General features: G+C 40.1%; 1 protein-coding gene across 1 annotated transcript in view; it reads right to left on the bottom strand.

The window, feature by feature from the left end:
- The window catches only part of LOC134965502 (uncharacterized), a 96839-nt gene that overhangs the window by 29076 nt on the left and 53969 nt on the right, over positions 1-13794 (bottom strand). The window contains exons 6-7 of the mRNA XM_063941901.1: positions 11918-11977; positions 749-823 (exon numbers count right to left, since the gene is read on the bottom strand). Coding sequence (XP_063797971.1) covers positions 749-823; positions 11918-11977 — 135 coding nt within the window. The remainder of the gene's footprint in view (positions 1-748; positions 824-11917; positions 11978-13794) is intronic.

The raw sequence follows: 13794 nt of genomic DNA, 5'->3' as shown, positions 1-13794 counted from the left end.
TATCACCCATAATAAGCAACACAAACTCGTGTAGTATGGGATTTGTATCAGCTCCTTAGGGGCAGATTTATCAAACCTTCTAAAGAAGGAACTTGGAGGTGTTGCCTCTTTAGAAGCTTTGATAAAAATGTCCATTAGTCTTTAACCACTTGTGGTTGCATCTGATGTGACAAGTCAGAAACACTCAGTGGGCGGCTGCTGGAAGGTAAGCTCAATGGGACCTCCCGGCCCCAGTACATACTTGTTCCCTCCCCCAACAGCCAATCACTGATCACCTTCCACCCACTGGCTGCAGAAAGGATCGGCCACTGGAGGTATGTAAATAAAGCAGCCCCCAGCCTCCCAGTGTACACCCAGCGGATGCAGAGAGGGGCAGCTGATGGGGAAATATAAAGCTGTGATGCCGCAATGGTCTGTTGTGTCAGTCATCGAAGTTTAAAAAAATAATAATATTTGTTATGAAAATTTGTTTAATAAAGTAGTGTTGGATAGGTTTTAAGTAGATGTTCTTAACCTAATTCAATCATTTGAAAAATAGCAATTTCTGAGTGTTTTTTTTGGGGAAAAATAACAGCCAGTTAAGTGGTTAAAAAAAATTACATTACTGCAGAAGGTTGTTCCTTTTTCCCCTTCAAAAAAGTTTTTGTTATTTTTATGTAACACTGAAAAATTCTAAAGTTTTATTTTGCAGACCTTTTATTTCAATAATGCCAGAACACAAATAAACACAGCAATAGAATGAAATTACCATTAAGCAGGCAGTACCATCAGAGAATGCTTGAATAGGTATCACAAGTTGTGCAGTTCCAGCATAGTCATTGTTCTGAAACAAATAAATATATATATAAGTATGATTAATACACATGAATAATATAATATGACCATTTAAATGACACTTGAGGATAGATGCAGATGTGACTAGTGTATTGTATATTAATGCAATACTAGATATACAGAGGATATCTATTGACAGAGAGCGCACTATTATGCCAACATTGTGAGTAAATAATATGTAAAGGAAATGGTGTTATGGTTCATAGAAACTAATAATTTACTTTGCACCAAGAAGGTTCAATTATTTAAGGCAGTTAAGTAAAATCATTGAAAACGTAATGCTTTTAAAATTCAAAGTTCAAGCTATAGCAGTACTGGCTAACCTGCGGCTCTCCAGCTGTTGAGAAACCACAAATCCCAACATGTCCTTCCACATTGTTACTTTTAGGTAATGCTAAAACTGTGGCAGGGCATGCTGGGATGTGTAGTTTCACAACAGTTTGAGCGCCACAGGTTGGCCAGTCCTGATCTACTGTATAGAGCCGGATGTAGTGAAGTCCCAGTTGACCAGAAGTGCGGGTTCCCAGCCGGACTCGGACATTTTTTAAAGTGGCAATCCATAACAAAGTATGGTTTTGCCTTGTGCATGATTGGCACTTTTAAAATATAATGAGTTCGTCCGGGAACCCCCACCTCCTGCCAGCTCAGACTTCACTATATGCGGCCCATAATCTTAACTAATTGTATAGGCATACGGTAGGATGTTTTTATTGGTCTTGACAATAATACACCCATGCAGAATTCAATAACAATGTTAAATTAGCGTGTTATATTCACTTGTATTACATGTCATGTGCTTATATTGGGAAGATATAATTTTACAGAAGGGGTATGATAACATGACCTGTGTTATCACGCCTCTACCGCTCACTTTAATAAAACATACTGTAATAACCCCTCCAATTTGTGGTTTGAATCACATTTTCCTTTCAGGCATTACCTTCTCCCAAAAGCAAGGATGGAAAACTACACATAGATGACAAGTGATGTTAAATGGTTGGTGTTCAAATTTGTGAGCAGCCTAGCGATCAGGTCTGAATTAGCCCCTGTGTGCGGTCACTAGCGGGAGCCATCTGCGACTCTCAGTCCAATTGCAGATGGGTTTCCTGGGACAATGCTGAACACCACTGCAGCAGCACTGGATGTGCCACCATCATGCTGCAGTGCGGGTTCAGTAGTCACACTCAGAGCACTCTGCAGCCACACAAGTGCTTAGTCTACATGCAGGGTATACCTGGGGTTTCTTTGAGGAGATGGTTCCTGTAAGGGGAGCTGTAGGTACTTCAATGTGTTTCAGCCATCCTTGCTGCTTTTATTATGATAAGGGGGCAAGGATGGTGAATCTGGTGCTGATGCAGCGGTGTTCAGTGTTGCCACAGGAAACCCATCTAGAATTGGATTGAGGGTAGCAGATGGCTTCCTCTGGTGACTAAACAGCTACCACTGCCGTGCACTCACCACTACTGGCATCTAGCAAGTCAGGACACTATTGGGTCAGGTCTGTCTGTTATCTACATCCTATAACCAGTGTTGCAAGTAGAAATATTTTCTTAGTGGTACTGAGTTCCGAAAATGGGCGTGGTCACGTGTTGTGAGGGGTGTCGTCACATGCCACTAGGGGGAGTGGCTACAAGACACTAGTGGTGTGCCACATGACAAAGTCCCTTTTCTTTGCACTCTGGAGGCAAGGCTAGAAATATATAGTAATGCCTCCAGTATAATAGAAACATATAGCGATACACCCAGTATAATAGCAATATATAGTAATGCCCCTAGTATAATAAATATATATAGTAATGTCCCCAATTTAATAACAATATATAGCACTGCCTCCATTAAAACAGGAATATATACTGTACTAGTGCCCCTGGTAGTAATATATAGTAGTGTCCATATTACAATAGAAATATATAGCAATACCTGCATAATAAAAGAAATATATAGTAGTGTCCACATTATAATAGAAATATATAGTAATACCCTCATAATAATAGAAATATATAGTAGTGTCCACATTATAATAGAAATATATAGTAATACCCTCATAATAATAGAAATATATAGTAGTGTCCACATTATAATAGAAATATATAGCAATACCCTCATAATAATAGAAATATATTGCAATACCCCCATAATAATAGAAATATATAGTAGTGTCCACATTATAATAGAAATATATAGCAATACCCTCATAATAATAGAAATATATTGCAATACCCCCATAAGAATAGAAATATATAGTAGTGTCCACATTACAATAGAAATATATAGTAATACCCCCCATAATAATAGAAATATATAGCAGTGTCCACATTACAATAGAAATATATAGTAATACCCCCATATTAATAGAAATATATAGTAGTGTCCACATTACAATAGAAATATATAGTATTGCCCTCATAATAATAGAATTATATAGTAGTGTCCACATTACAATAGAAATATATAGTAATACCCCCATAATAATAGAAATATATAGTAGTGTCCACATTATAATAGAAATATATAGCAATACCCCCATAATAATAGAAATATATAGTAGTGTCCACATTACAATAGAAATATATAGTAATACCCCCATAATAATAGAAATATATAGCAGTGTCCACATTATAATAGAAATATATAGTAATACCCCCATAATAATAGAAATATATAGTAGTGTCCACATTACAATAGAAATATATAGTAATACCCCCATAATAATAGAACTATATAGTAGTGTCCACATTACAATAGAAATATATAGCAATACCCCCATAATAATAGAAATATATAGTAGTGTCCACGTTGTATTAAAAATCAATTTCCCCACACAGTGAAGCCAGAGACATGCCCAGCAGCCCAGCCTGTGAAGAACAAAGCCGCTCACTGCTGATGCATCTGGTGCATCACACAAGCTGAGTGAAGGGAAACAAATGCACTGTGGCACACAGCAAGGGATGCTGCGGGAAAGTGCAGTCAGGCTCCTCTCTTCACGCCAGCCACAGCAGCCAGAGGAGGTAGCGTGATGTGACATCATGAGGTCACCGTCGCGCTCCCAATAAACCTGTCTAAGTGGGAGGTGCTGTCATGCTGCCAAGCACCATGGTCTTGTTGCTTGGTGGCGCATTATAATTGTGATAATGGTGGTCGAACTACTAAACAACTACTAAAGATAAATAGCTAAAATTGTCAGATGTGTATTTTAAATAAAATAGACTATTTTTTAGCAAGTTTTACACAGATATAAGTATAGGAAACATATATAAATTAACACATACAAATGATTAGATACTTATGGCTGAGACAGATAACTATATGTTTTATAAAGAATTAATCCTGCAGGAAACAAGCCAACACAACACAGGAAGGCATTGTGTAATACAGTTATACAGGTAGACCACAGGCTGCAATTCTCAGGAGCCTCTGCAGCTGCTCAAGAAGTGAGGAGGACGTCACATAAGCAGTCTTGAGTAGTGAGGCAAGAGTCAGATAGAAACTACTGGCAGTTGGAAAGGGAGCACGAGATGAGGTGTAAGTGAAGAGAGAGATGACAGATCATGGAGAGAGGAGTCAAAATGAGCTGCTGAGGGAAAGCACAGTGTAAGCAGAGGCAGAGAGAGAAGCCCATAAAGCATATGAACTTATATAAGTAAGGCGATAGCGCAGGCAGTGCACTGACAACATGCCAGAGTTAATTCAAAGGTGGATAAGCAGTGGAAACTCTGTGTGTGGGTGTATTTGTGTGGCACGTGTGCATGTACTGTATCTGCTCACTACAGTTCTCTCTTATGCAAACTCATGTATGTTTTTTGTTGTAATGATTTGCTTGTAATTGGCATTGCATGTGTGGGGAAGTTGCTCAGTGAAATAGTTTATTATTGCATGCTGTCTGGTGTTTACATTCTTTGATCGTTTGGCCATTTGAGGTCAGGTGTACTATAACTTTACATTTAGTGAGGTGTAGTCATGGTGTAAAGGACAGAGTGTGATTCCTGATTAGTAAAAAAACAAATACCAAACACTGAGCAACATCACCAAACAGGTAATTTCAACTTTAAACTTGTCACTTATTTTGTACTGTCTGGACATGGCTACTAATAACAGGTGCACAGACAAAATTCTTTAAGCTATGTGTGCAAATGCTTAGGAGACAAAATTCAAGAACTAATTGTGATGATGACAAGGGATAACCTGGATATTGTGGCAATTACAGAATATTGGTGCAATGAGAATCATGACTGGGACATAGCTATGCCAGGATACAATTTATTTAGGAAGGATGGAATGAGAAGAATAGGAGGAGGGGTAGCAATGTATGTGGGAAAAAAAAGCATAAATGCTAGTTTTAGACAAAATATTGAAGACAAAACTGAGGCCCTGTGAGCCACCATAGAAACCGAGGAGAAGAACATTATTCGCTTTGGGGTGATCTATAGACCACCAGGGGAGGGGCAGGATTTGGATAGGAACCTATTGTTGAAAATCACTAAAATGGCTTTAAAGGGAGAAGTCATAATCATGGGAGACTTTAATTTATCTGATGTAAATTGGGAGGGGTCTTTTGCAAGTTCAGCTACAAGTGGCAAATTTCTAAATTCCTTACAGGGAGCATCTCTCAAGCAATTGGTGAGGAAGCCCACTCGCAAAGACTCAATATTAGATTGAATTCTTACAAATGGTGATAGTACATCAGACAAATATGTAGGTGAGCACCTGGGATCCAGTGATCCTCAAGCAGTATGGTTTAGTATAAAGACGGGATCCAACTCCTGTCACACAAAAACAAAGGTGTTGGATTTTAGAAATGCTGACTTTCAAAAATGGGGAGATGTTTAAGTGATTCATTGGTGGACTGGAGGAACTTGGAAGGGGGCAGGAGAGCTGGGAAAAACTAAAAAGTGCAATACTAAGGGCAACAGACCTTTGTATCAAAAGGGTTAAGAAAAGTACCAGTAAAAGGAAGCCAATGTGGTTCACAAAAGAAGTATCAACTAGTGTAAAAGCAAAAAAAGATGGCTTTTAGGAAATACAAACAGACTCAAAATAATAACAACAAAGAGGTGTATCTTGACAGATGGAAGGATGCTAAGAAAGTGATCAGACATGCAAAGGCAGAAGCTGAGGAGAAAATGGCCCAGTCAGTAGATAAAGGTGGCAAAGCTTATAGTATATAAGTGAAAGGAGAAAATCAAATGGAGGAATAATAAGACTTAAGACAGAGAGTGAGCATTTGGTGGATGGAGACAAGGCAATAGCAGATCCCCTAAATAGTTATTTTTGCTCAGTATTTACTACAGAAGGAGAAGGGAAGGGACCACAGTTAAGTTGCAAGGACATTCATAAAAATAAGGTAGATGAAAGTACATTAACAGAGGAGAAGGTCCTAACAGAACTTTCAAAACTAAAAGTGGATAAATCTATGGGGCCAGATGGGATACACCCAAGGATACTAAAAGAAATAAAATATGTGCTGGTGACACCTTTAACAGAATTATTTAACCAGTCACTAAATGCAGGTGCCATACCAGAAGACTGGAAAAGAGCAAATGTAGTTCAAATGCACAAAAGTGGAAGCAAGGAAGAAGCAACTAACTACAGACCAGTAAGCCTTACATCAGTAGTAAAGAAAGTAATGGAAAAACTATTAAAAGAAAGAGTTGTGGAATATCTAAAATCAAACAACTTACAGGATCCAAAGCAGCATGGATTTACTGGTGGGAGATCATGCCAAACAAATCTTATTGACTTTTTTGACTCTGTGATGAAAATAATAGATCAAGGGGGAGCTGTAGATGTAGAATATCTAGACTTTAGAAAGGCATTTGACACTGTGACACATCGCAGACTGCTAAATAAACTTGAAAGCATAGGGGTGGATTATAAAACAGTTAAATTTATAAGAACCTGGTTGCAGGATAGGAAACAGACAGTTGTAGTAAATGGAGTGCAATCTATGGAGTACCCCAGGGATCTGTACTTTGACCAGTTCTCTTTAATATCTTTGTTGGTGACATTGCAAATGGTATTGAAGGGAAAGTATGCCTTTTTGCACATGATACAAAGATATGCAACAGTGTAGACACACCGGGAGGGATAAAACAAACGATTGATGACCTACTTAGGCTTGAGAAATGGTCAAGAATGTGGCAACTACAGTTTAACGATAAAAATTCAAAATCATGCACTTGGGTCTTAAAAACCCAAAGGCTAAATATAGTATCAAGAGTACTATAATGGAAGCCACTGAGGAGGAAAGGGATTTAGGAGTCACTATTTCAAGTGACTTGAAGGCAGGAAAGCAATGCAGCAAAGCAATGAGAAAGGCTAGTCAGATGCTGCTAGTCAGATGCTTGGTTGCATATGGAGAGGAATCAGTAGCAGGAAAAAAGAAGTAATAATGCCACTGTATAGGTCATTGGTACGGCCCCATCTGGAATACTGTGTCAAGTGCCGGAGACTATATCTACAGAAGGACATAAATACATTACAGAGTGTACAAAGAAGGACAACTAAAATGGTACATGGCCTACAGTACATCACAAAACTTACTCAGAAAAGCTAAAAGATCTTAACATGTATAGTTTGGAGGAGAGAAGGGAAAGGGGGGACATGATAGAAACTTTCCAAATATACCAAGTGTCTTAAAGTTCAGGAGGGAAACATTCTTCAAAGGAAGAGAAGTATTAGAACTCGAGGACATACACTGAAACTGGAGGGAGGCAGGTTCAGGGGAAATTTAAGGAAAAATTACTTCACAGAAAGGGTAGTGGACAAGTGGAATAGCCTCCCATCAGAGGTGGTAGAGGCTAAAACGGTAGAGCAATTTAAACATGCCTGGGATAGGCATATGAATATCCTTACAAAGAATTAAGGTTCAAAAAGGGTTGAGATTACCTAAAGGATAAAAAAGGGCAGACTAGATGGGCCAAGTGGTTCTTATATGCTGTCAAATTCTATGTTTCTATGTATGCAGAGCCATAAGTAGACTTTTTGGTGGCCTGTGCCAGGAAGAGAAGTGCCCCCCATTTTTTCAATAGAGACATAAGGCACATGCCTCATGGGAAGGGGCATGACAAATTAATCCCAGAGAATGCCCATGCTATTCTGCCCCTTCCCACTACATATACATACATATATATATATATGTATATGGGGTGAACTGACAGCGCCAAAAAAATAGTAGAGATAGTTTTTCACAGTATGTCTAGTATATTCCCCTGTTTAATCTCTATAGTACCACTCCCCTTTCTTTATGGGGTGTCTGCTCAATCTTAAATAAAACCTACACTTGTACGTGTGTAGGATAAAAGAAATGTAGAAAAAACAGTCAGTAAAAAATTTTTTAGACATACATGGCAATATATAAAATGCGTTTTAGGAAAACACGCATTTTATATATTGCCATGTATGTCTAAAAAATTTTTTACTGACTACGTTCGTTATAAATAAATCCCGTCTTTTTATTTAAATATACATCTCTAGTTTTATACTGTTTTTACCACCGGTGGTCGCTCTGATCTTATCTGTTTTTTCTATATATATATATATATATATATATATATATATACACACACACACACACACACACACACACACACACACACACACACAGACGGGGGAGATAGGCTCAAAAAGTGGGGGTGCTGCAAGAGTAAGTAATAAAACATATAACTGGCAAGTGCCGCTAACAGTGCCCCCTACCCTGCAGTACTATGTGTGGTGACACACTCCGCACAAACCTAGTTAAGGCCCTGTATGTATGTGTGTGCCTGTGTGACACAAGTGCATGTATGTATGTATGTTTTTGTGTGCCATATGTGTGTAAGAGAGAGAGGGGGGCCTAAAGAGGCTGTGTGACTAAAATGTTGAATATTGTGAGACTGTAAATCATAAGGTAGACATAACCTTCTGCAAATAGTTGTCACCTGGGTAGTCAGAACCCAGTCAGCCATTTTCTTATCCAGCTGTCAATCACTGCAAAGAGATCATGTATCACAGACTACAGGTATATGGACAGCAGAAAAGCAATAAGCCATTTGCTGTCAGAAAACCTATGAATATTATCTTGAAAGTATTTTGTGCTACACAGACAGCGCAGCTGGGCAAACAATGAGGAATGCATCCAGTTACCTTTTATTTAGGAACTCAGATATGTTTCATAGATATACAGCCATTAATTTTAGAGGTCACTAGTCTCCAGCATTAATATGTGATAATTATCATAGCTAGACAGTGAAACAGGGCACAAGTCATGGAAATCCACATAGCTTTTAAGGAACTTGTAAATGTCTTTTGTGCAGCTGCAGACATTACCTCAGAAAATGTTATACAGTATGTGCCACAAATGTGCACCAACCAGTAACGTGCGGTGAGGTTAATGGCTGGGGAGGCACTGAGTTCTGCCCAGAGCCGGATTAAGACCATGGGGAGCCTGGGGCACTTAAGACAGTGGGGCCCCTAATAAAGAGAAGGCAGATGAATATATATATTTTTCTTTTGCACTCGCCCCACTGCTGGCATTCTGGCGGTTGGGATGCTAGGCGCTGGGATCCCAACAGCCAGGATATAATAGTACACCTGCACCAGGTGAGTCTAGTTACTGGCAGCAGAGCTAATGATGGCTTTGGATAATGTTGGAATGTAGGGGACAGCCCTGTTGACATTTGCATGATGAGGCTGATTCAAATGTCACCCCTACAGTATGATGATCATAGATCATACAACCACCATTCCTCCTATTGCAGCTCATTTCCTCCCAGTCACCTGATTGCTGTTCACCCCACATTTCTCGAATGCGGCTCGCACGTCCGCTGATTGTGGCCATGTTAGAGAAAAAAATCACCATACACTACTAGGCGGTGGCAGCTGACAGAGGGGCCCCCTGGGTCCCACCAACCATAGTCGCCTTCACTGCCTAGTTTATGATCCCTGCAGAACAAATTTTGTAGAAAATGTAACAGCACAGTAGCTGTCCTGACACACACACAAGCACACATGCAGGCAGAGTATGAGCAGCATATTGAGTGTGCTGCTGTCTGCCCAGGATCCCCTGGCCCCATCCCCACCTGACATTAACAAGTGCAAACAACCACCTCTCATTTCAACAGCCTCATCACTTCACCTCTCTCCTGCAGCCACCACTTCTCTGACCCTGTATTGCAGGAAGCAAACGCACCGCCGCTGCTGGGAGCTGCCCTGAGAGAAGGCAGGCACAGCGTCATTGCCGTTCCCAGCACATCTATCAGGCATGAGGCGGGGCCTCGCCTCCCATGCTCTAAGTGTGCCGGCAGCAGCACTAGGAGGCCGAGCCCATTGCTCCGAGTCCTCAGTGCATTGAGCCGAGTAGGTGGAGATTGTGGAGGTGGGCTTACCGCCCCCAATGTACAGCCACTCACCCCAGTCTAGTTACGTCCTCACATACACCAGCCAGGTAGCACCCACATACTCTATGTACGCAGGGCACCTTTCTAAAACATCCTCTGCTGCCTGGTGTGTGTGCCATGATCTGCTTCCTTGTCTCCCCACCATATATGGGTGATTGGACAGTGGAACCAGCACGGATCCGCTGTCCAATCACATCTGCATCACTGACAGGGGCGTGCTTTCATGTGAGCTGAAAGCACGCCCCTGTCACTGAGGTACTTGTATAAGTGCCACTTCCTCCACTTTTTTTAATGGGCTTTTACTGTCCATGGCTTGGCCCCGCCCCCTGCTCTATCCCCGTTACCATTGTCAATGGCAGGCACTGCTATCGGTGCCTCCCAAACTAAATGAATGCATTAAATGTTTAGAATAATATAAAGAAGATACATATGACACAGAATATGTGTCTCAAGTATCCTCTTTGTATTATTGTAATCATTAATGGCTCCCCTGGCTGCATGTCCCTGGCACCAACATTACAATTACACTGTAGTAGATGAACCGATTTTACTGTAATATTTGCTGTGGATGTGTGTAGCGTAACATAGAAGTTTGAAATGTATTAGCCTATTGTAGGTTAGAAAGGTTTATTAATTCATACACACTGTATAATATTCATTCATTTATTTAGTGAAGTTCAATTTATTATTGAAGACTTATTAATTGTGTGGAATTTGTGACAAATTAAATAATGTATAAATAAAAAACTGGTAATTATTGATTCCAACTCCTCTTATTTTCCTTGTAGCCCTTCTTGTTTATTTTTGGGGGATCTTTACCTCTTTGCCTGAAGCAGTGGCATAACTTCCAGAGACATTGGAGGCACTGGCCACAGGGTTCCAGCTGTCAGAGGGGCACCACGATAGGGGCACCCGGGGGGCTGCTGAACAAGAACAGATCACTGTACACTCATTTCATAGTGATTTGCTACAGTCACTGCTGACTGCTGTTCAAGTTCACAATCTTCTATTTTGCCTCCAGCCACCTGTTATTAACTTACACCCCGTGGCCTGAAGTGTGTCCCTACAGGAACTTTGGGTCAAGAGCAGATAACAGAAGATTAAAGACCTCCAAGGGAATTCCTTTGGGCGGCACCTTAATGGTACCAACACCCACTACTTAAAATATAGACACATAGGGGGAATTCAGTTGTTTGAAAAGTTGGCATGGTGTCTGTTTTTTCCTGTCTATTAGGAAAAAACAGACACACAAATGACTTTTCAAACATTTGAATACCCCCCTCCCCCCCATAGAATGTGACAGCAGTTAAAAACCACTTGGCCCATCTAATCTGCCTTTTTTTTTTTCCTTTTCATAACTTCAACCCTAGTTGATCCTTAGTTCTTAATACTTGTTTGTTGCAATCATAATGTGAAGTCCATTCTTGAAAGTACAGTATACAAACATAAAACAAATGAAGATGAAGGACTGGCAGATGCTCTGAGAGCTGAGTGCTGATGCTGAGTTTTTGGTCTCTGCCTTCCATACATGTACAAATACAAAGTGTTTTGTTTTTTTACAAGATTGAGTAAATAAGGATGTCTGTTCTATTTTAATGAGTGCACAATATGGAGCCATTGGGTGATTACTTTAGCAGTATTGCTCTTGCTGTACATCATGCTAATGTACTCTAATAGTTGCTAGACAACTAAAGATATTATAAACTTACTGCGAAACATTTCTTCAAGAAAGCTTTGGTTTGGTCGTCAAGCTCTGTGAAGCAGTTCAACTATTAACAAAACAGTGATTTTAGTATAAATGGTGCTTCCGTCTTTACATAAAATCTTGCAGTTTACATTCATGTACATAATTATACAGTAGCTCCCGTTGGAGCCCCGTGCAATGTGTGACTATATACAGTTCTTGGTATTAGTCATGGAAACTTTACGTTACATAGTGTAACATAGGAACCTCTATACCAAGAGTGTATACAGTATTATTTTGCTTTTATAGAACAACAACGGATGACACTGTTAATGGATCTGGATTTTCAGAGTTATTTGGAAGGCATTTAGAAATGTATAAAAATGCAAATCCTGTTAATAAAAACAAAGTACTGTAAGTGGTTTACTTGTGTTTTATATTGAATTACTCCTATAGTTAAGCAAAATGTCCATGTGGTTTTTACAAATGGTAATAACAAATTCAGAGAAAGCGCTGGCAAACAGTCTATTTAGAATATAAATGTATTCTATATAAGATAAACAATAATAACATTATGCCTAATGGTGCCCACACATGGTGCGATTCTCGCATGCTATTTGATCTTTTTAGTTCAAATAGCATCGCGTCTAGTTCAAATCGCACCGTGTGTGGGCACCATAAGAACGTCCTGCTTTAACCCCAAATCTATCTTACTAATATTTTGATAAATCTATAGTTTAATATTATCAGGACTATATAGACCCTAACAAACAATCAAAAAGCATAACACTTATTAGTGAAAGCTGCCTCAGCACAGCTGTAACAGATTACTTGTTAAAATAGACAAAGTCCACAATTATTTGTTAGTAAAAAGCCTTATTAAACCTTAATATATTTTGTGCTGAGTTAAATATAAATGCTTTATTTCAGAAAACAGCGTTCACAGTTGTTTTAGTGACAGCCTTATTTTGCATTAGTAGATGTTGTGCTGGTTTAGATGTCACAGTTTTTATTTGTGCCGCACTGTATATTCACACATATATCTTTCTTTGCAGTCTTTTATGAACAACTGCAGAGAACTTTTTTTTACTCCTCTCTCTTACCCCATTTATTATTAATCTCTGTGGGATGCCATGCTCTCCTCAGCCAGCGACAAATACATGGGGGACGCATGATCAGTATGATGGTCCCAACCAGGGGCGTCAGAACATTTATGGGCTGGGGGGCAATATAGACCCAAATTTAGTGCCCCTGGTGGCGGAGCCACTGGGGAGGAGGAGGCAGTACTACAGGGATGAAATGGAGGTGGCAGTGGCATTACAGTGGGGAGGAGGTGGGAAGTGAGAGGGAGAGTGTCAGGGAAAGAGAGGGAGAAAGAGAGAGAGAGAGAGAGACTAAGTGTCAGGAGAGAGGAAGAGAGAAAGACCGTGTCAGGTACAAAGAGAGAGAGTGTCAAAGAGAGAGAGGAGCAAAAGGAGAGAGAGTGTTAGGGAGAGAAAGAGAGAGGAGCAAGAGTGTTAGGGAGAGAGAGTGGAGAGAGAAGAGTGTTAGGGAGAGAAAGAGAGGAGAGAGACTGTTAGGGAGAGAAAGAGGAGTGAGAGTGTTAGAGAGAGGAGAGAGAGTGTTATGGTGAGAGAGAGAGAGAGAGGAGCAAGAGTGTTACGGAGAGAGAGAATGGAGAGAGAAGAGTGTTAGGGAGCGAGCAGAGAGAGAGAGTGTTAGGAAGAGAGAGAGAGGGGAGTGTTGGAGAGAGAGAGGAGCGAAAGAGAGAGGAGCGAGAGTGTTGGAGAGAGAGACAGAGTGCAGAGAGAAGAATGTTAGGAAGAGAGAGAGGAGAGAGTGTTAGGGAGTGAGAGGAGAGAGAGTGTTATGGAGAGAAAGAGAGAGCGAGAGTGTTAGGAA

Source organism: Pseudophryne corroboree, chromosome 10 (genome assembly GCF_028390025.1).
Source record: "Pseudophryne corroboree isolate aPseCor3 chromosome 10, aPseCor3.hap2, whole genome shotgun sequence".
NCBI lineage: Eukaryota > Metazoa > Chordata > Amphibia > Anura > Myobatrachidae > Pseudophryne > Pseudophryne corroboree.
The sequence above is the reverse complement of the archived record's forward strand: the minus strand, read 5'-3'. Positions and strand labels throughout refer to the sequence as shown.